The sequence below is a fragment of the Serinus canaria genome, chromosome 3 (genome assembly GCF_022539315.1).
Source record: "Serinus canaria isolate serCan28SL12 chromosome 3, serCan2020, whole genome shotgun sequence".
NCBI classification, from domain to species: Eukaryota; Metazoa; Chordata; class Aves; order Passeriformes; family Fringillidae; genus Serinus; species Serinus canaria.
In genome coordinates, this window is record NC_066316.1 from 100,710,793 (window position 1) to 100,737,146 (window position 26,354).

At 37.3% G+C, this 26,354-nt stretch overlaps 1 protein-coding gene across 1 annotated transcript in view; it reads right to left on the minus strand.

Annotated features, from left to right (window-relative positions):
• NBAS (NBAS subunit of NRZ tethering complex) overlaps positions 1–26,354 on the minus strand; it is a 158,422-nt gene that overhangs the window by 10,978 nt on the left and 121,090 nt on the right. Inside the window, 3 exon segments of the mRNA XM_030236096.2 lie at positions 4,234–4,378; positions 9,377–9,516; positions 24,499–24,694. Coding sequence (XP_030091956.2) covers positions 4,234–4,378; positions 9,377–9,516; positions 24,499–24,694 — 481 coding nt within the window.

Below are 26,354 nucleotides of genomic sequence, written 5' to 3' on the forward strand. Positions count from 1 at the left end.
ACATTTTCCTCATATCCAACCTAAGCCTCCCCTGACACAGCTTCAGGCCAGTCCTGTCACAGTCACCACAGAGCAGAGATCAGTGCCTGCCCCTCCCCTCCCAAGGAAGTTGTAACTGCAGTGAGGTCTGTCCTCACTCTCCTCCAGGCTGGACAGACCAAATGACCTCAGTCACTCCTCTTATGGGTTCCCCTCAAGGCCCTTCACCATCCTCATGGCCCTCCCTTGGACTCTCTCTAGTACTTTAATGTCTTGGATTGTGGCACCCAAAACTGCCCCAGTGCAGAGCAGAGCAGGACAATCCCCTCCCTTGCCCAGCTGGCCATGCTGTCCCTGATGTCCCCAGGACAGGGATGGCCCTCCTGGCTGCCAGGGCACTGCTGGCTCAGTTTGAACTTGTCATCCACCAGGACCACCAGGTCCCTTTCTGTGGCACTGCTGTCCAGCCTCTCATTCCCCAGTCTGTCTGTCCATCCAGGGCTGCCCCATCCCAGGTGCAGAATCCAGCACTTTCCCTGGTTAAATTCCACACAGTTGGTGATTGCCCATCCCTGTGATTTTTCCAGGTCTCTCTGCAGGGCCTCTTTATCCTTGAGGAAGTCAACAGCTCCTCCCAGTTTAGTGGAATGGGCATGCTTGTTGTGAATGATAAGATGTGGATCAAGGAATTAGAAGACTAAATAAATACATTAAGCTTTGTCTGAGCATTCAAATGCTTATTAAACTTCGGGTAATTTCATATTCCACTGGGTTTCTTTTAAGCTGCATACCTGCCATTCCAGCAAGCTTACTGAATGAAAAGTCATGGATTCACTATACACTTCCTTTCTTGAAAATGTGTATTTGCAGCCATATTCAGAAAAATAAATTTCGAGAGTCATAAAATACATAATCTGAGCAAAACAGCAATTTTACCATGCTTGGTAACATTTCCCTCTCAAAACCAGCTGGACAAGTGGAATAACTTTCTGCCTGATGGTAGCATGTCTAGCAGACATACTCAGTCTTAACTACCATGCCCAAGTACAGAAGAAGCCATAATCTCTTCTGAAGAAGAAATACACATTCCAATAACTGCATTTCTTTTTCCACAGGAAGGGACTGGACAGCTTGCCAGCCATGGAAGGCTGTCCAAATAGTACAAGTATCAACTTGTATCACTGCCACTAATGACTACAGGGCTGCTCTGGACAGGAATTGAAAACCCAAGCCCAGGAAGGAAGGCATCACCCACAGCACTTCTCAGAGCAACATAAGTGGGTTTCTGTTCTGCAGTGAGCACTTGAAAACATTCAAGTATCTGCTGCTGCCTGTCATGAGAGGCACTGCTTAGAGGGGGTTTGATATTATCTGTGACAAGGTCAAGGGAAGGCCCAGTTCAGAATCTGAATTACCATGATTTAGTTGAAACTTTTGTATGACAACTTTTGTCTTCTCTCTAGTTATGCAGCTATCAGTGGCTCACTGTGAATCAGCAAGGCCAATGACATATGGGATATTTGAGTCGTTTTGGGTCCAGTATTCAGTATTTTCATGGATGGCTTGAAGGGCCAGACAATGAGTACAAACAGCATTATGTCTGGAGAGGCTAAAAACAGACTGAAAAGCAGCATTTAAATTCAAAATTATCTGAAGAAAATTAGCAGACACAACTGTGTATGGACAAAATCACAAATCTAAAATCATATATAAACCCCAGGAAAAACTAGCTACAAAGATTAGAAAAAAAGGAGACCAACTGTCTGCTGTATTATTCTAGGAGTTAAGTATCTCAGCCTCTAGGACTCCAGGGTGATTACAGATAAGGGACTAGATGCATTCTCCCATGTTAACTGACACAGGACCCACAGACTGAGAGAAGAACATGAGATATTCAGAGGAGTCGCGTTTTTAACAATTAGCATTGATGGGAAAAGGATTTATCCCTTTCTAAAGGGATTCATCAGGCAGTGCAGATGTTGGACAGTCCAAGCATGTGTCTTCCAGGCAAATAAAACAATGCTTTTTTCCACTAAAAGGAATGGAGGTATCTATCCATGGAATAATGCAAATTAAAACCCTAAACAAACAAACAACCCCAACAAAATACCACCCTGCAAAGCACAGACACACATACAACGATTAAAGCTATGCAACTAACCAAAAGACATTTAAAAAGTACTGGGCTTGAAAAACTAGATAAACTAGTAGGAATGAAATGAAATGAAATGAGTGGAATGAAAAAAAGAGTTAAATCCTTCATGACTATATCCAAAGATAGTTTTTCTAACTTCTAGACCACATGAATTGAAGTTACATGCATTTTCCATTTCAATCTTTGACCTTGACAAGGTTGTAATGGGGGAGAACTTGAATGACAAATGTTTTTCATGATAATAACTGGTTTCAGTTTTTAGAATTCCATCATTTCAGATTTATCATCTCAATCAGTCTATTTACTGAAATGTCAAATCATCTAAACAGGTTAATTGTCAGTGATCACATTTTCATCTTATTCAGCCACATACCTGCAAACTGGTCATTTGAGCACCTAAGTACTGTAGCCATACATACAAATAAATTACTTAAATTCATACATGCCATTCCCCCCCTTCCCAAGCAGTGACTTACAGGAATACAGCCTGTGTTTGTAGGCAACTGTACAGCTACACATTTTAGTGCAACTCCTTGTCACTGCACAGCATTCCAGCCATAAAAAGGTATTTTACATCAGTAAGGCTGTTTCAACCTTGATGATTGGAAAAACTTCTTATCTGTACCTGTATAGTCATACCTACATGATGAACTCTTTCAACATCCTGTACCATTAAAAAAAACAAAGGAAGGCATCTCCAACCAAAGCTGTCTACCAATATCAAAACTCTGTTTAACAGTGGCTTGCCATGGAGATCATGGACAAGTTTACTCAACTAAGAGAAATGCAAACCATGACCCTGATGAGCAGAACTGACTGCTGTATGACAGTGACATTCACAGGGATTTTTCTCCCTTGGTCACTGAGGTGAGGCAGAACATTCTACTTTGACAAAGTTCAGCTACTCCTATGCACACTAAGATTGTGAGTTTACAAGCTGTAATGCATCATTTCAGCACCTTACAAAGAAAAGCTACATATACCAGTCCCAGGGACCTGCCTTCCACCAAAGAATTTTGGTGGGATTAATAAATTGATAAACGTACTTATCATTTCAGCTTACTGCCACCTTCTGGGATCACATTTTACAAAGATTTCTGAACTTGATTCAGATCAGTGTGTTGGACTAGGAAAAAAAACGAACAACAAACAAAAACCCACACACCCACCTGTCTGTATTTTAAAAAGAATGTGTTGTTTTTATTCTGCTTCTCTTCCTAACATCAGCTGTTTTCTATTACAGACAGTGACTGCATAAAGATAATTATATGAGATTAATCAGCCTACTAAAAATACACATGACTACTCTGAAATTGTGTGAAGTTTATTAAGAACTTCTCCAGTCTGTCTTCATTAATATACAGTGTTTACATACAATACACTTCAATAATTTTCTACTTAGGAGATGTTTCTATTGAAGTATGCATATACAGTTAGGGAAGACAAGTTAGAATATCATAGTTACTACTTAGCAATTACTTGTGTAAGGTTTTTTTCAATCACTGTTTTTCAGGCATTCCTCACTAAATCTTTAAGGATTTATTAGTAAGAGAATTACTGATAATTTAAGTAACAGTTTTTGCAACACTGATTTAAATGATAATAGATTATTAAAGCCTTTCTACAAATACATTACAGTATAATTTATACTGGAACAGACTTAAAAAGATCAGCTAATCCAACCAGCCTCCAACTTGAAGCAAGTCCAACAATATCAAACTGCCTGTGCCAGATCCAGACAAGACCTAAATACCTACAAAGATAAATTTTCCCTGTCTTTTCTAGGAATCCACCCGTTCCATGTTTCACTACTTTAAAGATGAAAAAGGTTGTCCTTGGGTGCAATGAGAGTTTTTGATGGTGTAACACATCTCTATTGCCTCTTGTCCTATAACTGAGCATGTCTGAAAAGAGACTGACTCTAAGACTGCTTAAAAGACATGATCTCCTGTAGTCATCTCTTCCCAAGACACACTGAATCCAGTTCTCAGCCTCGCTGTTAACTCTCCATTGGACTTGATCCACTACAGCAACATCTTACCTGTAGCTGGGACCTTAAAACAGGACTCACAAACATGATACCCAAAGTTAAAACTTACCTTGACAGGGAGCATGTGCTTTGTTTCATACAGGGATCGGCAGATTTTCAAAATTTCATTTCCTGTCTTCTCCTTTTCCTCAGGTGGGCACCTCTGCAGCATAAAAGCCCCCAGTTTCACCCAGGGATTATCATCTGTGCATGATCTGCCCAGTAAAAAAAGAGATGCATATGAAATATAAATATACATATACCATTTTCTGTAGGTTGTTTCTCATGTGTGACTTAAAAGCACAGCTTCATGAAAGAAAGATGAAAGTTTTGAGATGAGTCACTGTCCATAATGCCATCACTCTTTCAATACAAAAAAGAAATTTAAATTACATGGAATTATGACATGCTTATTGCAAACCCTGAGGAATCAGACACCAGATAAAGACTGATCAAATTGGAATGGCACAGGATCTTCTCCTGGCTTTACACCAACTGATTTCCCAAGCAGAGTAGTATCAGGGAGGGGTGACAGGAATCAGCATTCCTAATTTTGTTTGCTTTGATCACACTGTAATAGCTTCTGTTTCTCAAATATCTGTCTCTTGCTTCTGAGGGGAAAATATATAGCCAGATTCACATTCAGGTCCAATGAGTATAAACAAAAGTAACTTTTCTCCACAGCCTATCCAAAAAGGGTAAGGAAGTGAAGTTACATGCATCTGAACTCTGCTAGTAGATATGGACACAGTTTCATTATTTTTACATATTTATAATATTCTTTTAATTTCTCACAGAATTTCATGCTATGTGACCATTACAGAATCAGACATAAACAGATGGCAGACAGTAGATACAAGTATATTTCATCATGCAGGAGAGCAAATGCAGTGTTTAGTGTGAAGTTTTTTTCTGTTGCTGCAACATATTTACATTTTTTCACCTATAGCCACTATTTGGTAGATCATGGAGATAGTTTGGATAATTTTGTTAGGAACAGGTGTACTGGCTAGAAGTGGATGTAGTGACAAAATGGGAAACAGACCACTTTTAACTGATAGCACAAAGAACAACACTGGAACACACCTACACTGCCATTTTTCTAATGTAAATTAAGTTGATGCATTTCAATTCTCACCCACAGTGGGCTAAAAGCATGCACAATTACAGCTTATACAACGATTGTATTAAGCCACAATAACACAAACTCTGTGTTCATCTGTGCATAAACTTAAGAAGGTACAAGAGGCATTTTAAAAATCACCCCATCAATTTCTCTGGTCAGTAATCAGCATCCCAAAGACATGGTAAACTTTCCACTTCAGCTTAAAAAAAACCCAAGAACAAAAAAACCAATTCACAGCAGGACCAAAAGCGGCAGTTTAGCATTATTATTTAGTGAAAATTAAGATACTCATTTAGTACATGTGACAAGAAGCAGTAAAGTGCTGTCAAAGTGCTGCTTTTCAAAGTTATTTTTTGCAGCAATTGTTAAAGCAACACATTAATATAATTGTAAATGGAGTCTGTTAAGAGAGTCTGTTGGATTGGCATACCAAGTGTCTGACAGCTCTGCAGAGGACAACTACCAATATCTACAGCTTCAGAGATAAAAGCTCTCTCCTGCTCATCGTCCACTTCCAAAAGTAAATGCTGTACTCAAGTAAAGGCAGCCCCGCACGCAGCTGCCATTACAGTCCAACACAAAAACCAGACAGACAAGCTAGGAGTGGGAAACTCTGAATGCAAATTAAATAGAAGTCACTGTCTTTCTTCCTTCTGACAACTTAATTGAGCCTTTCCATCAGTCACAGTCACTGAGCACAGAGCTGTCAGAAGTCTGGCTGGGAACAGCAGAGCTCCTCCTCTCCGCTCCTCGCCATGTGATGGGTCAAACCCCAAGATGCCAGATTATTCAACAAACACAACATGAGGCATTGAACCTGTGAGTCTCCAGTCAGGGCAGGAGAAGGAAAAAATCCCTTCAACTCCATTTTTGCCACTAGTTAAAGGGATAGCTCCTGCTCTGTGATCCATTTCTTGCTTAGAGGCACAGAGTCAAAATGAATTTCCATTTCTATAGCTGCTGCTCCCAGAGCACATTAAGAAAATCTCTAGGAATTTTCCATTAGAAGAAGGAAACAAAAATCAAACTACAAAACACAAAACTAAATGGAAAGATACAAGGACATGAAGGCTTGCTATATGCAAATTTATTTAAGTAAAATATCAGATTATGCAGTTTACATATATAAAGCTTTCCTCATCACAATTCCTTATAACTATGTGAAATACTCCTGTGCCCTATTAACAACTATCAGCTATCTCTAATTAAAACTAAAATTAAGTTACCATAATCTGATGATACCTACAGGAAAAATTCAGTTTTCTTCTCTCCTGAATTTTACTTCAGTAACTGTGATTGTAAAAAATTACTTCTCATTATGAAAAAAGCAATTACTTCAAAACCACAGCAGAAACACCAGAAATTTTTTTCCCTAAGCCAAAAGAGGAAAAACCATGATTAAGACTAAAAAAGTGAACTAAAGTACTGAGTCTCTAACACTGGGGTTACTTCAGTTCCAAAACACCTTATCAATATTTATATTAAATATAAAAAATGCCTTTTGAATGTAAGCAGCAAATTCCAAAGGACCGCAGAGCTTCAGGTACTGTCAATAATGTTTTTTAAGAAACACCTTTATGAAATGTTTAAAATGACATCTGACTATGAGCCATCTGGGTGGAGAAGCATGCATGCATAACAAGGGTATGAAAATAAAATTTTAAGAAGTGTACAGCTTTGAATGCTGACTGAAACAACCAAGCTCCCACCTGTTTTCTCACAGTAAACACAGCATATTATGACAAGAAGAGAATCATACTCGTGATAATAAGTATTATTTTAACTGGAGTGTTTCAGAATACAAGAACTCAAAAAAAAACCATTAAGTATGGACTGAATAACATAGAGGTGACAAAAATTAAAATCCTACCAAAAACCCCCTCAAACCTTAGTTCTTTTATTTCTCCTTCCTTTTAAACCTTTACAGAAAGTAAATTGTGTTTTCCAGCTTTATATTCAATTCTAAGTATTAGATATTTACTGCTAGATTGAAAACCAAAATCCTAAGTATTCACACATGACTCACACTAAAATTCCCCAGTTCCTGTAAGGATTGTTACATTGGCTGGAAACAATAAGCAATAATGACCCTCCTTCTGAAGGAGAGAAGGTAAAAAAGAGTAAACAAAAATGTTAATACATATAGTTTTAAATTCTTGATGCTTTTCCTCTTTGCTCAAAAATTTGTTAATACAACTTGCTTTAAAATGAAATTGTTGAAAATACCACTAACAAAACAGTTCCTGTTCTTTACTCCCAATCATCCTAAAGACAGGCTTTTCAGGAACACATATACACATACATAATAAACCCCTAGGCTGCTAAGCATAGCTGAATGCTGTTAATGTGGAATTATGGAACAGGGGAGAAGAGGGAAGAATTGTGACTGAGTAATAGCCCAGCAGCCATAAGAACTACTTTAGACTCTAAAAGAGCTATGATTCAGGTGACCTAAGTATTTCCTGAAATTTTCCCTTCCAAGGTGGATGAAGTTGAAGAGGTATCCCCACTCTGAAATTTGATCCACAGTTAGCTGTGACTACACCTTTTTTTTTTTTTCTTTTCTCCTTTCTAGTCTTTACTTTAGGAAGTCAGACTGAAGGAACATAACACCAAGAGGTAGACACAATTATCTAATTTTTTTATGTCCTCTGTAACAGAACAATAGACAGGAACTGCCCATATACAGGAAGGGCTTTCCTTTCACAAACTCTTTCGTCTTTCTGTTCAACACAAAGAAAAGGGATTTTGCCAACTGCAGCAGTATTTCACTTGAGCTTTTGTTCTTTAAGTCTTGTTTTTTGGTTAAAGGCAGCGTGTAGATTATAAAACAATTGACAGCTCCCACACACTGAGGCATCCAATTTTCAATTACAATCAAAACTGAAACTTAAAATGTAAGTTAAAACATGAATTTGTGACAGATCCCACAGCAGTCTTCGTAATTTTTAATGTACTGAAAACAATTTTTGGCTTGTAAAACTGTCACTAAAGAATTTAGGTTAATGCTTATCCAGAAATTCCAAACAAAGTGCAAGATTGAACGTGAAAAACCTTTACAGATTACCTTGAACCCACCAGTTCTCTACATGTACCTAAGATAGTTACTTTTCAGAAAAAGATGAGCCTTAACTTCTCTGAAAAATCAATGCACATAAACACTGTGGGTGAATGTAGTCCCAAAGTTAAAAAAGGTTGTAAGCAATACCCCTAAGTAATCCAAAATAAATACCACTTAATGATTCTAACCTAACTACTGTCAAACATGGTTAGCCAAAAAATGTATTAATATTACTGCTCTCTGAAAGATATGTGATCCTTGCCTCCACATGAGTTTATTTGACTACTTATATCTCTGAAGTGATTAGTTAAAAAATTAGTTTAAAAATTTAGCTGCTGTATTCTATACTTCCAAATTAATTCAGAAAGTCACAGGAAAATCCCAAAGAACTGATAAAATATTTTACTGCCTATAGTCTGGATGTTCCAAATTACTACTTCCAGTTAATATCCACTTTGACAGGTGCAATTCTGAAGTCTTAGAATTATTTTAATTTTAAATTGGTTTGGATGCTTTATTCAGAGACAGAAGTAACAGGTCTAGACAAGAGAAGTGCTATTTCATGGTACCATTACCCTCCCAGGCCTCCTGCAGACTGTCTGCCACATCCATCTGAACATCATCACTTTTCAGAGGCCTTTCTGCAAAGTTTAACTTTGAATATAAAGAACAGTCAGAACTTTCTGGGGTTTTGTTTATAGACTCTGTTGATACTGCTAAAAACAAGAGCAAAACACGTAGCTTGAAATTATAAGTAGATAAAACACTCTCCTGCGCTACAGTTCAGGCAATAAAATGTTTTTCTGCCTTCCTCCATGACAGAGACCACATATGTATATATACAGGTTTTACAAGAAACTGATTGATTCAACTCTGCTTTAAATAAACCATTTATTCCTCCCAGTATGACCCTTTCCAAAGGACACACTCCTACCAGCCAGGTTGGAATTATTGGACTGAAAACAACATGACATCAAGCAAGACTTTGAACTCTTTTCTTAACCGGCTCTTTGAAGAAACACTCACCCATTGCTCCTGTCCATCGGTGGCCAAGCCTGAAGCAGCAGGACCAAGTGCTGAAACTCAGACAGACTCTGACTGGACTCCAGAAGTCCCAGGAAGAGATGGTATCTTTTTTCTTCATTTTCAGTATCTGTTATCTCTACCTGAAGGAGACAAAAAAAATCCAAACTAACTAACGACACCAGATTATTTTTTTACCCCCAGAAATCAACGATTCAAAAGCAATTGACGAAATATCTGTGAAGAACAACACGGTTCCAAAATAATGCAGGAAACACAGTGAACATAATTTTCCCAGAAACCCATTTTCTTATCTCTCATTTTCAACTACATGCAAATAAAATGGGAGAACACAGAAGATGTGGAATGACTTAGGTGGACATTCCTAGAACAATGTAATCTCACACAAGAACATTCTTTGATTAGTTCTGAGGATCAGATCTCTGTCTTCTTCAAACAAACAAAAATTCCTTAAATTTCTTTTTCACAATGTACAGACGTATACACACACATTTTCAAAGAATGGCTATGCCCAGTGCTTTCCTAATATGCACTACTCCCCCTCACCCATGAAAATTCAATAGTTTGATCTGAATTTACAGCACCTCATCTTTTCTCACCTAGAAAAGAGCCTTGAAAGATGCTTCTCAATTAATCTCCCCAGCAAAGAATGCTTGCTAACAAGTAATACAGTATTTCTCTGCACAGGTGTTTGAACTTAAAAAAACCCAAACCACTGCCCTATCAGCTCCCAGACAATTCTGTCTTGGGATAAGTGCCTATCTCTGTTGCAAACCTGCAGCTTTTGCCTGGACGTGAATTCACTCCAGCTGATGACAGGTTCTTTTAAAGATAATTACTGCCTGCAGTTTCATGGTAAAAATGTGCAAGGTAAAAGGTCTGACTGTGGAGGGAAGTTTGCTGCAAATGAGAACCAACTTGCTACTAAATAAGAAAAAACTGCTGTTTAAAAGTTTGGATATCACACCAGGAGGGCTCTCACAAATGGAATAGCAATTCCCTGCCTACCTGACAGACACAAGTTTTTAGAGTTTAACAATTATTTGTTACAATAACAAAGTAGCTCCCTCTGTATTATTAACACATTCTAACGCTGAACTTTTCTTCCGGAGTCCAGAAACTTTCAGAATATCAAACACTTCAGTTTCATCTCATAATTCTGCTGAAGATACACAGCATTAAATGTTAACTTTTCTGTTTCAGCCCAAGTAGTTCTAAGACATCAAACATGGACAAAGTCTCCCTTAGTTCTACAGCTACTCTGAAAGATTAAAGATTGCATCCCAATCTCTTCAAAGTGGCTCTGATACATCAAGGGCAAATTTTCAAAAAAGGCTGGAAAACAAACATTACTGATGCATTTATTGAGTTGCCTACATAATCTGTGACTTTAAAATATTTAGTGTTGAAAAATTGTTTGCTTCTGTCTCCAGAGTATATCTGAAAGCACCATACATTTCAGACAGTGAAAAATGTTCCCTAGATCTGTCCACCTGAAATATTTTTCTTTACTGCAAATGTCACATAGCAGACATCAGTTACCCACTTGTAATATATATACTTGATAATATATAATATTATAATACTAGGTATTGAAATGACAAGGTTGAAAAGAGAAAGGAGATAAACAAGAAAGGAAAAAGAGGACAGAAGGTGTTAATCTCTAAGGTTCCAAAAAATTTACCATCTTAGCAAGTTAAGTACTAGCTAGACAACAGAAGCTCTCACACTGCTTACCCATCCCCAAATCTCCTTCTCAGAAAACTAGCTCTTTATATACTGAAACCAAGTACAAACCATTCTGGATGGCCCACTGAGTACATTTTACTGTATCTTCACAAACAGCACATTACTTCAAAACACAGACTAAATTTTAAGATCTAATGATAACCATAAAAATGGCAATAAATGGCAAAGGCAATATCAATACATGAGAAAAGCTGTCAGAAAAAGACCCCTACTAGAAGCAGAGAGTAGATCAGACATCCTGCTCAACATGAACTGAATTCCAGTAATTCTGCCTAATAATGCATCTTTACAGACTTTGGTTTACATTTTTTTATGAGCATAATTAATCTAGTGCCATAATTTTGTGTTTTGGACAACTGGATCTTTCCAACATGATTGCTCATGACAGAACACAAGCTAATTCAATAGAAATCAATCAGAAGAATTTCCTTTCTATTCTCAAACAAGAGAGCAATTCTGCAGCATTTCTCTCTACAATGGCCATTTTTTCAAGTCACCTATGTTTCTCAATAAGAGTAATAAAAATTAAGTGAACTTTCTATGGTGTTAATGATTTGAGGTTTTTAAGAAGACTAGAGAAAATTCACTCTTTATAAGACATTTTAGATGCATGTCACTTCTCTTTAACATGAAATAAGATATTTCAGTGATAGTTCCTTGCCAGAAGGAAGCAGTACCTTAAAACAGCACATAGGAATGAGGTTTTTATTTATATTTACTATGTGTGTGTATGTATATACATACATATTTCTAGACAGACAGATGGATCTGTATAAAACACACAGAGAGAACTTAAATTTGGCTCTCTGAATCAGAGGGAGAGCACAGTGAGGAAGCAGACACCTCCCTCAGCAGAAACAGAGCATGCTCTGTGTAAAAAGGTAGAAATTTCAGCTTCACAAAGTGAAAGCTAGCTGAGATGAGTTGCTGTGGTTAGTCAAGCCTCTTGTTTTGTTGTAGTAACAGATTTTTAAAAATCCACTTTTAATTGAACACTCTCTTTTGTAGCAATTTTGGATAATCTATTCAGATGACTCAATGTTGTAACACAGGGTACTGGAACAATACCACTCTGCTTCCCCTTCTTTTTTTAAAAAACAAAACCCCAAAACATCTTTCCAAACCACTCTGAGGTTAATTATGCCAAGATAACCCACCATGAATTGCTCAGAGCCCTCTTAACACAAGTGCCTGTAAAGAACCTGTCAATAAACAGAATAATGAGGCCCATAGCCAGGCATGAACTTCAGATGACCCCAAAGAAATATGAAAACAAGAGGGAAAAAAAAATCAAACAAACCGCAAACCAACAAAAGCAAGGAAAAGGAAAGAAGGGTTTTCAGTTTTAACAACAGATATGCTCAATTCTGACTTGATTGTCCTTAGTTTCAGGCAATCTCATTGGCAGAAGAACACAGCTGGCATCATGTTTCTCATTAAAAGGCTGCACAAATATTTACCACAATGGGAAAGTCAATTAGGGGAATTAATTGTAGAAATTATACTCATGATAGATTATAAAACAAAATACAAATTAAGTAAAGCCAAACCTTATGTTAAACTGTTAAAACACACAATTTCATTACTGAGAGACTACAGATGTTCAGAATCAAGAATATACAAACATCTGCATATGTTAATGGTTCCTTCAAAGAATCATACAGGAAATTCCCAAAGCAAAATATTGGCTACACCAACAGCATGAGCTTGTCATAGCCTACGAGAGATTCAGTGTTGAATCAAAAACTCTGTGCACTTAAAATTTCTCATCAAATAAATCCAACTTTTCTGGCTTATGATCAAATCTTTGGGACTCACCTTAAATCTTATAAGACTCTTTCCTCACAGATTAGATCCTACTAGATGCTCAAAATGTTGAGGGCACTCATTTTATCGACTTTCAATGCACAAAGTTTTGACTCATGTTGTTCTACAGATTTGTTACTGCTTCATACTCATCACCTGTGGTATGGATGAAGGAGTTCAAATATGAAAAGCTGCCTCACAAGTTAGTTATGTAGCTTCTGGAAACCTAAGGTTTTACAAAAACTGTAAGATGATGCATTTGAAGAGTGATAAAGTTTAATAAAACTGTGGAAATCATACGTGACTGAAAAAAAAATCCTTTGGCACAGCAGAGGAGTGAGATAATGCACCAAACTAAAACACTGCAGAATCAGTGGTTTAGTTTGGTACATTATCTCACTCCTGAAATCAAATTAGTTTAAAACCAGTATTTACAGCAACTCTGGAATGCTGCTGCATCTGAACTGTGTCCTTAAGTTACAGATATCCACTAATGTAATGGTCTCCTGATCTAACAAGACAGATGCATCTGATAGACTTGTAAATGCTTTATTGCTAAAGCTATGTAATTTGACAATCTGGTGCTGACTGACTTGGTTGATGAGTGTGCCTTTTGTTTGAAAAAAAAAATGGAAATGCCAATAAAAAGATCCAGTCAGTTCAACTCTCTCCTTCCTCTGAGATAACAGAAAAATGCTATTTTTGTATGAGAATGGTGAGCAGGAAAACTAATGCAGACAGACTCCGACCTTCTTCTGCCCACTGGTATCTATTCTGCAAATTCAATTTTTACTCTGTGTCAGTGTGACAGAGCCACAGCTTTCATCAACAGATTTTGCTGACTACAAAGGAGATAAATTATAAGGATGTTTATAAATGAAATCAGAAAAATATTTTCACTATAATTGCTTGTTTATTGAGAAAAGCTATATCCATGCTTAAAAGCAACTTCCTGTCCTCAAGGCAGAAAAATTTGCTGTTACCAAGGAACGCAACCAAAAACTTACTGTTTTACATGATTATAAAATTAATTTTATTACATCTACCAGATGGTAAATGTAAGTATTTCAAAATGTGTTCATGTTCAACACTGCAGCATAAATTTGAATTAAAATGACATTGAAAATAGAAACACTAAGCAGGCATTTGACTGCTAGTCCCTTATTGCTGCAATAGTCAATTGTTCTGCAATTTCTCAGAACTTCCTTGTGAAACACTGATTTTATGTATCTCCCCACCCCGCTGGACAAGCTGTAGAGAATTTATCTGTGCTGCATCTCAAAATAATAGGCAGATGTGACATCAAAGATTTTATTCAGATTTGAGATAGGGAATACTGATGCTAAAATTTCCTTCCACTCATTAGACAGGTCTTAACGTGGTTTATAAACAGCAACTAAAAGGACTGGTAGCAATTTGACTGCATTTCTGTAACTGCTATCTTGATGTGCTGTTCATGGCTCAAAAATTCAACAGCCTTGCCCCAAAGAGTTCACAATCTAATCAACTAAATCAGCAAAGAAAATACTGTCCTTCCTACACAACAGGCCAGTAGGGTTTGGGCACTGAAGAAAGTAGTCCTTCCACTTTGCACATCAGGCTGTAATCTCTCATTCCCTGCTCTGCTGCTACCTATGGAGCTACTGAAAGTTTGCACAAATATAAGTTACTGAAACCTACCTCCAGTATGAGGCTGCAAAGTTAAATGCTTTTTACAAAGGACATATAAAATTACAAGTTAAATAGACATTTTAAACTCAGTTATTCCCAATATGAACACAAACGTCAAAAATCAGTCAAAAAAACCCCAAAACCAAACACAATCTGCAACACTATACAATTCTTCCTGAAATTGCACAGCTATTGATTCTGCACATGTAAGATTAGGAGCTTTTAAATGCTACTATTTATTTCATTCTCTTCAAACTGTTTCAAGATGTTAAAAATCCTACCAGCTTTGATGTTAGACACATTATATACTTGTAAAACAAAGCAAAACCAAAAGCACGTATTAAACATCTTATTCAAGATCTTCACAAGCCAAAGCCACAGAAAACCCTTTTTAAAGGCAAAACCACAAGTGCTATACTCTGCAACACACACCAGCATCCCATTATTTCTTCATTAGGGTTTCTTTAAAAAAATAATCCAAAATAATCAACTTGTAAATTGTGATTGAGGGGAAAATCCTCCAGGACACAACAGAGTCAGGCAGGGGAGACTAATATCAGGCTTGGAAAAACAAACCACCATATCATTCAGCCACTGGTCCACCAGCATATGGGCAAGGGCAAACAGGATAGAGAAAGTCAAGGGCAAAGGAACCTGTCAGCTTTAAACAGCCTGTTTTCATCTTACTTTTTCCATCTACCCTAGTTCACATTTTGGTAATTCTACTTTCAACACATTTTGGTAAATGGAAGTTTATATGGTAATAAGTCACAGCTAAGAGATGTCAACTTTTAAAAAAACAGTTCCACTGGACTCCTGTATAAGAGCAGGATTTAGCTCCAGCTTAATGAAAAAACACAACAGCTAAAACATGATCCAGTTTGTTGTAGATTAAATTCCCTTGCTTGAAAGCAGCTTTTTTGAAGCTATGCTAATGGAGTTTTTCCCAGTTAAAGCAAAACTAGTTTTATTAAGGAATAGTTACTTAAAAACAACAAAACCAACCAACAAAAAGAAAAAAAAAAAAAAAAACCAAAAACCAAAAAACAAAAAAAACACCCCACAAACAAGCAAAAAACAAACAAACAAAAAAACATGACCCAAAAAACCAAAAATCCCCAACCACATTCCAGCGATTGTGTCAGGGAAGTTTAGGCTGGGTATTAGGAAAAGGTTCTCCACCAAGAGGGTGGCTGGAAGAGGCTCCCCAGAGAAGTGGGCACAGCATGAGCCTGACAGAGCTCAGGAAGTGTTTGGACAGTGCTCTCAGGCACAGGGTGTGACTCCTGGGGTGTCCCAGGCAGGGCCAGGACCTGGACTCATTGATCAGGGGCTGCCCTGACCTAGACTGAAAGCCATAAACACCTTCTGACAGACCAGAAGGAAGTTTCTGCTATCAAAACTACACTCTTAGAGCAATCAATTCAAAATTAAAACTGAAGTCAAGGGTTTTGCATGAACACACTCACTGTTCACAACCTGTGCCTTATATCCCAGAGGAGGAAGAACTTTGAAGTCAGGTGTTCTTGCACTTTCCTGAGAGCTGGGCTTCACATCTTAAAACTATTGCTGAATCCTGAGCATATATGCAAGCCTGCTGCATGCAGAAACTAAAGAGATGCATATAATAGAACGGGTAAAATCCTGCTCAAATTAAAGCCAGTGTACAAGATATGCAAGTTATGAGATTCAAGTCAAAAAAAAACAAATCAACAAGAAGCCTACTGGTGATGAATCAAACTAAGGCTCAGCCACATGTTGAGTTCTTATGTAAAAACCTAAGAATTTTTTCTTCTGAAGTGATTTATATATTGTTTAATTCCTTATCTGCTTCATATGCAGCTCACTAAGAAGTGCATATAGATTCAATAAACACAAATGTGTTGCCTAATGCATAAAAATGAATAACTCGTGCAGAAAATAAAATCCATTCATTTGTATTCTGCAGGAGACTATGTCCTAATCTGCAAGTACATTTCAGCACAGAGAAAACCTCTGAGGACTGTACATAGATATTGGTAGGGAGAATAACGGCAAATAATGAAAAAAAAAAGGATGCATTTGAAAGATTCCAACAGCTAGCTAGATGGAACTGAAAGAGACAGGGCTAGCATACTTTATTTAAATTGTATATTGATAAGGTGTGTGTTAATATGTAAAAATTTGGAGACATGTATAGTTAAAACTAACACCTGTGCAACATGACATGTTAAGTAATCTTCTGTGTATGCACCAACTACTGCTCACTGTTTTGTAATTCAGAATTTATGTATTATAAAAATACTCTAACAGAGCAGACAACAACATTAGAAGATACAGCCCAGAAATGAAAAGATTTTAATATTTACATGTCTTTTAAGCTGTTAACTCAGCATCAGCCATTTTCTTCATACCATACACAAGTGGTTTTTAATTTACCCTTCTAATCATCACTACCATCAAGCAGCAGTGCATCCACAAGCTCACAGTATTCACCCCCATGTATAACTGCTGTCTTGATAACCAAAGTCTGCAATTCTTGCTAATAAAGAAAAATTCTTTTAAAAGCTGTTTACACACAGGTGAAATGTTTTCAAAATCAGTACTTCCAAAGCATCTTCCTGTAAACAGGCAGGACTAGAATAGTCAAAGATATATTTCTAAAAAGAAAGGCTCCAACTAAACTAAGATACTGTCTTACAGGAACAGAAAGTTGTTGATGTCAACTCCAATTATTTCAGTATTACTCTTTCCAGTTAAAAAAAAATGAAAAATTCCTTCATTGTTTATCCATATTTATGATCTAGGCCAGGAGCAATTAAAATACCAGGTGGATGGTTATCATAAAATTATTTAGGCTGTAAAAACTGAAATAAGTGAGTAGCTCTGTTGCAGCCATAAAAATGATCAGAATAGGGCAGGCAGCACCTGTCATACCAAATGGCATTACAGAAGCACTGCAGTTGGTGGTTTTCTTTTTGATTTGGTGTAGCTGATGCAGTCACAGTCTTGATAGCTGGGTTCCTCAGTAACAATAGCAGCAATGTAGAAAAAGAACCCCTCATTCTCTCAATCAACATGAACTATCACAAATTCCTATAAAGAATTATTTTAAGAATATCTGAGCGAGGTCCCTCAGATAACACAGAGTTTGCAGATCTCTAAATAAGAATTGTCAACTAGCACAATGGTTGATGGAGTAAGAAAAGCATTTGTAAAAAAGGACAGCATCTACTGTCACAGTTATTAATAAAACATACTCATTTAAGATACTAACACCAACACTACTAATGCCTAAAGAAAACCATTTTTACAATTTACTTATATTTTCAAAGGGCTTAAAACAACTTTTCTGACTAGAAACACCAAAGAGCATAATTTACTAAGAGGAAAAAACCCCAAAAATGTAAACAAAAAAAACCAGTGTACAACCAAATAGTAAAGGAAAAAAGTAGAATTTCTCATGGGTTTATGGCTGCTTCCTTATTTACATAAACTATGTTTTGGGGAGACTGAAAGCATGGAACAGACAAAAATGTAGACAAATGATTGTCAAGGCTAGTTTATGTCAAAAAAAACCTCCAACAGACTCAAAGAAAAAAAAGTCTACATAAGTAAATGACTCTATGATGGCAAATAAAATGTAACAATGGTAACACTACTGCATTTTAAAATATGCTAAATTAGTCTAATCAAGTCAAAACAGTAACCTGGGCCTCACTGAATCAAATCCAGAGACCTCTGGTTGATGTATAGATGAAGTCAAGAGAGCAATCAAGGTGCTGGGATGCATAACCATGGAGTGTTAATTTCCACAAGGACAGCATATTCACTTCCCCAAGTACCTTTCTCAGGAGGTGACTACATATCACAGTGGGCTCTGAGGTAGAGGAGAAGATACTTACAGAGGGAAAAAGCTGTGGAGGAGGTGGTGTGACTGGAATTAGTTACTGAGAGTAAACAACAGAATAAGGGAAAAAGTGTAGTGAATAGAGAATTTGATTTTCTGAATTTTAATATCCTAAAAAACCACAAAACTTAACAAATCACCTAAAAATGTTAAGTCATAGAATCACAGAATGCTTTGGGTTGGAAGGGTTGACCTTAGAAATCATCCAGTTCCAACACCCCTGCCATGGGCAGGGACACCTTCCACTAGACCAGGTTGCTCAAAGCCCCTTCCAAGCTGGCGTTGAAATACTCCCAGGGATGGGACATCCACAACTTCTACAGACAACCTGTTCCAGCGCCTCACCACCCTCACAGTAAAGATTTTTTTTCTACCACCTAGTTTAAACCTACTCTCTTCCAGTTGGAAGCCATTTCCCCTTGTTCTGTCACTTCAGACTCTTGTAAGAAGTCCTTCTCCATCTATTTTGGTGGCTCCTTCCAGGTGCTGGAAGGCCATATTTAGGTCATCCCAAAGCTTTCTCTTTTCCAGGCTGAGCAATCCCAACTCTCTCAGCCTTTCCTCACAAGAGAGGTGCTCCCTCCCTCAAATTATCTTGGTGGCCTCCTCTGGACTCACTCCAATAGGTTAACAGCCTTCTGCTCAGAGACTCCAGGGCTGGCACTGCAGGTGGGTCTCACCAGGGGGAGAATCCCCTCCCTCCCCTGCTGCCCACACTGCTTCGGATGCAGCCCAGGGCACATTTGGCTTTCTGGGCTGCAAGTGCCCATGGGTCCAACCCCTCACCTACAGCACCCCCAAGTCCTTCTTGGCCAGGCTGCTCTGGATCTGTTCATTCCCCAGCCTGGACTGACACCAGTCAGTGTTTCCCCAGTCCAGGCGCAGCATCAGCACTTGCTCTTGTAAAACCCATGAGATTCCCATGGGCCCACTTTTTGAGCTTGTCCAGGTCCCTCTGGATGGCACCCCTCCTTCAGAAAGTTCCAGCGTGTTTTGTGCCCAATGATGCACGGTGTGTCCTAAATGCTAAAAATTTAGCAAGGGATACCCAAGGCTGAATCAGTTTATCCACTGATTTCTTTGAAACATAGTAACAGAAGTCTGATTATATGGCTAATAAGCTCCTAATTTTTCTGAAACTGGGATCAAAACTGAGTATACACTGTTTGAACCATTCTGCTTTTAAACCTTCGTTGCAAAAGACCTATGAGAGAAAGTGAATGATCCCCCAACAATCCACTCCAGAGCATTCTTATCTTCCTCTGAAGGAACTACTACTGGTCACAGAGCACTGCAGTGCCCAGGGCTCAATTCAAAACTTGCATGCACTCACACTATGCTGCTTTTCTCTCCACTTGTCTTATCTGCTATACTTGTGTAGCTAATGGAAAATATTTCATTTGCATCTAAAAGTATTTAATTAATCATACACGCTACAATTTATGTTCCCTGAAAAAAAAATTCACATGTTTTCATATGGATAAATTGCATCTTCAAGGAATGGAAATTAGTGTTTTAAAATATTAATTAAAACTTAAATTAAATTTCTTAAGCTTAATTTTTATGCATTACCAGCAGAGAAACAATGTCTCTAGAATTATAAACAAAATCATAACAAATTTACTCAAAGTTGATAGGAACATAAATCTTTCTTCTAATTAAGCATTTTTCACAAATAAAAGATGGCTGAGGATAAAAGAGATACAGCTCCTTCACTTGTTTTGCCAGATCAAGCTAAATACAGGTCATTGTTACCTGATAAATGGCTTCAACAAAATTACTTCCCATGTTTAAATCTCTGACATGAGAAGAGGAAATGGGAAAAGGCTGAAAATTACTGGACATTGACATTCCCATTGAAACCGTTCTCAAGGAACTGCTACGAAGAAACACCATTTTTCATTAACACAATTTTCATTAACAGGGAAAAGATGAACAAAGCAGCAATGGAGTCTTGACAGTCACCCCAAGTTCTCAAAGTCAATGCATACATTACTAAGGTTGCTGAGACACAAGTTTGCATATGCCATGCATCAACCGCCATATAGGCAGGAAGGAAGGAAAATGTTTTGTGCACATCCCACACACACAACATCACTTAATCTGTCAATTTTTCAAAGCTAGACTTCAGGGAAAAAAAAAAAAGAGAAGTGCCCAAAGTTACAATTTTAAATCCTTAATAGACATTCCTTCCAATTTTCACAGACATTTAGCCCTCAGCAGCTCTCTATACCCCAAGATCATGAAAAAACCATAATACAACAATAGGAGGGGGAAGGCTAAATGAGATTACCTTTTCTAAATGACAAAGCTATTTGCATTGAAGTGGCATGCAAGCAGTAATTACATTTTGCATTTGCATAATAATGAAACAATCCTTTTAAGAAAAGGTGTGTCTTGCAGAAGCTTCACAATGAATAACTTTGTATATGAAAGTAAGCCTTAGTTTATTTCCAGAAGCTTTTTAGTGCCCCTGTAACTTCCTGGGGCAATCCCCAACTCATTTCTGTAACCTATGCCTTGTAACTGGTCACTGAGCTAACTACACACACACACACAACCTGTTAGCTGACAGCTCAGGCTTGTTAGACACTACTGAGTCATTACAGACTACATTTTTATGTTATTTGAAAAGAAATGGATTTCCCATCTTAGATGAATAAAGATAAATTTTGATACTAACATTCTAAATGATGTCTTTCTTCCCCCTCCAACATTTTTAATATAGAAAACGTCAGTATTTTGACCCATATTTTTCACGCACCAATTAACTAGAAAATTACAGAACCTGAAGAGCTCAGATAAAATTCATCAAGGGGATTAAAACAAGGCATGCCTCCTCCTCTTCCAAAGTGTGGGATGCTACTGGAATGTGAATTAAAGACTCTCAAGCCTTTGAAAAATGAGGACCCCTGAATTTTTAATTTTGTTAACTAATCATTAGAGAACTGGAAATCGCTGTGTTTCTGAATGTTTGATAGGTAGCTGCTTCCATAAAGTACATTTTTAATTTTGTAGGAGCTGGCCTGTTTCCCAGCACATTGATTTGTGGGACCACTACTTACAGCACCTAGAGCATAATTAAATATTAAGTCCCTCCTTGATGTATGCAAACCCTGTCTAAGAGGATTAGTAGACACACTGAGGGTGGCTTTCACACGTTTTCTGGTAATTGAACACTGCAATATCATCAGAATTATCTTTATTAAATAGAAATCCACATTCATACTTTAGAATATCTGCTGTCCCTTTTTGTGCCAAGGACTGGTATAGGAAAAGAGGGATTCTCTAAAAGCATGTAAGAAATGCCATGCAAATAATAATACAACAATCTGGAAGCAAGATAATGAATGCATTTTCGACCTAGTTGCAATCTAAAGTTCATTAAAAAGCCCTGAAAACCAACAACCTTCAAATACATTCCTGTAAAATCTAAAACCAGCATTCAATCCACAGCCCCTTCCCTCCCCACTATTTTAGATGTGATTTTTTTTTTTTTTTAATTATTTTGCTGATGAGAAAGGATGATCAAATTGATAAAGGTGTAGTGATACTAGAGAAAGCAATGCCTACGGACAATGCAGGCAGACTGACATAGTCTGAAAGATGAGATTCCTCCTGTCTGCTTCTTCATCCAGGATTACTCAGCAATCTGATTAAACTTTCAAGTTGTCCTTCAATACTCCCTCCTGTCAAACAGGGTTGCCTTTAAAGGTCTTTGTACCTGAAGTGTAAACTTGCATGACAAAATTGTGTCTTAACCATAACGCTCTGCCAAAGCTCATACAGAAATCTCTCCTCTTTTCAGCAGCCATGCAAGCACTGACTTCTGCAGTGTTCTTGTTCCACTAACACACCTGAAGGACTGGGAAATGTATAGTTTTCAATTTGTTATTTTATGATTATATTTTCCTGGTTTGTTAATTCACAAAATACACAAACTTAGTAAGACCTTAAACAAGGCCATCACTTGCTTTTCTAGTACCAGTTTGTAGACTAGCATTTGACATCAGCTGCCTAAAAGAGGAAAAAAATCCAAAATAAATACATCTAAGACCACTTATTTATTTTCTTGGACATTTGTGAAGAACTTTGAATTTCAGTGACAGGTATCTAAAGAACAAACCAACATGACTTCTGTCTAAATAACATGTTAGTTACCTAGTACAAAATCTTTGAAGAAAATAAATGGTTCTTATCAACCACACTGAGCTTGAGCTGACATGAAAATCAGAATAACTTTTAATATATGCCAATAGAACTCTTATAATTGCACTCTGTAGCAGAAATTGGGGTGCATAAACAATGATTTTTATGTACGTACATTTAAGCACTGCTTTCACTATTGTTAAGGATGAAAGCAATTTCTACAGAGAAATTAGTATTATGGTGCTGTGTACATATTTTCATACAGTTATCTCTGAAAGGTTTGAGCTTATCTAGTGCATTTTTCAAGCTTTATTGCATGTCTTCTTGTACTACTTGCTTACTCATCAGCAAAAGTGTGAAGCACTAAAGTGATCAGCAACTCTGTGATGAGCAGATGAACTGTTGCTCAGCCAGTACAAACTTTTTTCCTGACAAAAAGAAAACCAGGTTTTCCGGCTTGAAATTAGGAGTATTCTAAAAATCCCTTCAGGAAACTGAAAGTAACTGATTATATGGAGAGGCCTGAACAGGCTGGAAAACCGAGCCAGCAAAATTTGCACAAGGTTTAACAGCTGTGCTGCACCTGGAACAGCACAGGTGGGGACTGCACAGCTGTGGCTGTCTCAGCTCTGCTGAGGGAGCCCTGGGGGTTCTGGTGGGCAGTGAGCTGCCCATATGAGCCAGCAGCGTATGAAATGCATTCAATTAAGTCCTATAATTTGGTTTTGTAACCAAATAGATTTGCAAAGTTATACATCCCCACTTACAAGATTATAGGAGAAAATAAAATTCTGATAAATATTTAAAGTAAAATCACAAGTGTAATGAGTCTCATAAGGCTTCTGTCAAATACAGTTTCTTTTCCTGTCTTCTACAAACAAGGCTGAAAGCTATTATCTGCCTGTATCTTTTTTTCTTAAGGCATACTCTAGTTGAATTTTTTATAATTGGAAATGATTCTGAATTGGAAAGCAGGTCACAGGCAACACAAATACTGACAAAGGATTGAAATGAAGATGAAGAATCCAATCACAGACACCTGAATAGTAGCTGAGGAGTTAAATGCTGGTATTACTGTAAATACAAGAGAAAAAGTAATTTCCAAAGAAACCAAGAGATAAGTACTTTCTTTTCCTTTTAAGATTTTTATTAGGATTGTTCCCTTGGATGAATTTAGCACAGCAAGTCAAAACTGAGATATTGCTTTTGTTTTATATGAATATAAAGTGGGTTTGTTCATAGATTTTTTTGGGAACTATTAGAAAAATTCTATTTTTGATCTGTAAGGTCTTGGCATGGGGGGAGGCACTTAGAAAATGAACAAAAAGTAACTCTGCTTCTGAACAATTCTACTTGCAGCAAGAGCTATTCACATGATTTCAAAACTGCTGCACATTCATAGAATAACATTTAAAAGCTCAAGAAAAAAGTCAGTGGCCAGTAATTATCATTATAATTCTGAGTAAAATGTGACACCAAGTGGAAGATAAAGAGGGAAGGTAAAACTGACAGAAAAAAAATGGTGAGAAAAGAAAGAAGGTACAAAAACATCAAAGTCAAAGTCAATGTTTGTCATGGAGGAAGATCACTAGCATTCCATCAAGTTCAGTATTACGTACTCCTGATCCTAAACAAAAATTAGAGAAGTCCTTTACCTTTATGTAACTTCATCTTTCAAAGAATCGGAATGTATCAGAAACTTCATTTAAAAAGGAAAGTAGGATTAGTTTCCAGACAACAGGATGCATCACAACCATACACTGCAGACCAGCGTTTCATTATTTAATCCTCACACACAAAACAGTTTAATGCTGTAATTTGCAGCCATCAGTATTAATACCTTTGTTTCAGGCCAGCAGGCTCTGAGCACAGCCTGTGTCCTGAAGTACACAAGCAGCTGGCTATCCTCATCACTGAGATGGAAGGCTTGCTCTAGAATTTGCAACACCCTGATGCGAGGCTTCACTGGTAGGGAGTCATCACCACAGAAAGGTCTCAACCACTCCAGAAGGTCATCTGAAGAAACTATTTTCTCCCTGTAATTAAATAATACTGTGTTAAACAGTTTCAGGTAATAATCCTAATGAAAATACTACATGCATTTTTAAAACTTAACAAGCACATTCAGGATGTAAGAAATGCCTAACTCCAGGAAATGGAAGATCTGACCTCTGCGAGGCTGCAGGGAAACCAGCCCTTGTAAATCAGAAGCCCAAAGCTGTGTGGTAGAAGAACTTTTTCTGGACTTCAAACAACCATGTAATACCATAGGAATCCATCTGTAGACTTACATATTCTCCTATAAACTACCCTGGTGCCATACAGTGGTGCTGGGTTTCAGCATCTGGAAGTCCAAGCCTTTTCATGGGGTCTGGGCCTGACTGATGCCTGTAGTACCACACCATCTGACTTTATGGAAAACCAGCTTGAATGCTTGCATTTTTACTATGAGACATCTTTTAATGCTTATTCATACTGTCACCCTGCACTCTTTTTCTTCTTTTAAAACCCCTTTCTTTCCATTCCACGCACACAAATTATTTTCTCCCATTCACACCTCTAGCCCTATTTTTTTTTCTGCACCATCTCTAGGCAGCTTGATCATTCTAAGTTCTTAGCATGATAATGACTGCAATATGCCCTAAATCCTTAGAAAGAAAAAAAGAGAGATGTTAAAGCCTTCTTAGTTTCAGGGTCCAACTTGTTAATTATAAAAACTCTTAAGTATGTCATTTGATTCAGAAAGTGAATTCTATCAAATCCATTCTAACTGTGTGGAAGCATTCACAGTTCACAGATCATCATGAACTGACCAAGAAGTTCACAGCTAGAGACAGAATCATCTGTGCTGTCCCTTGGAGGCTATAAACTAACAGGTACTAAATCAGCAAATGCTGTTTTAACTTTCAGTAATGTTTTAAATTCAAGAAAACTTTTTTCTTAAAAAAAAAAAAAAAAAAAAAAAAGAAACCAAGCAAGAGGCTCCTGGTGGAGTGTGATTTGTAACTAATGTTCCCTTATTTGTCTTAATAAGACAATTGAGAAAGTAATATGAGACAGAAAATACCAAGGTAACCCGTCCTGCAGCTATGAAATAATAAACCTTGACATCTGAGGTTTTCATATTACAAGGATTTCAGTTTTACTTAGGCTTCATATTGTCTGAATGATGCTCTTAGCTCAGAACTACAGCTGAATTAGACATGCCTTTGCTGAACAGGTGACATTCAAACTGTAAATTAAAAGTCTGGGAATTAAAGGGACTTACTGGAATATTTCAAGAGTTTGTAGAGCTTGCACTTGAGGCTTACATATGTTTTCCTGAGGAAAACATTTCTGTTTGGAAAATTGAGTAGCTGAGTTTTAAGGTAATAAATAAATAAATATTTAAAGGAATATAAACAATCTCTCGCAATCATAATTACTTCCACTCCAGCTTACTGTTTCAGCAGTTCAATGTTGATGAAGTACACAAAAAAAAGACTCCAGAAAGTGTATCTCAGAATAAAATAGCACTGACTCATTCTTTATACCTTAGAATACTGCAAATTATGTTTACTGCAAATTTTTACATCAACTCAGTCTACTTCAGTATCCAACATTCAACTCATTTAATTTCATTGCAGAAGCCTCAAAAAATAGTGTAACTGTTTTTCTGTGGCTACCAGAAAGTATGGGATCTTATTATCATTATTA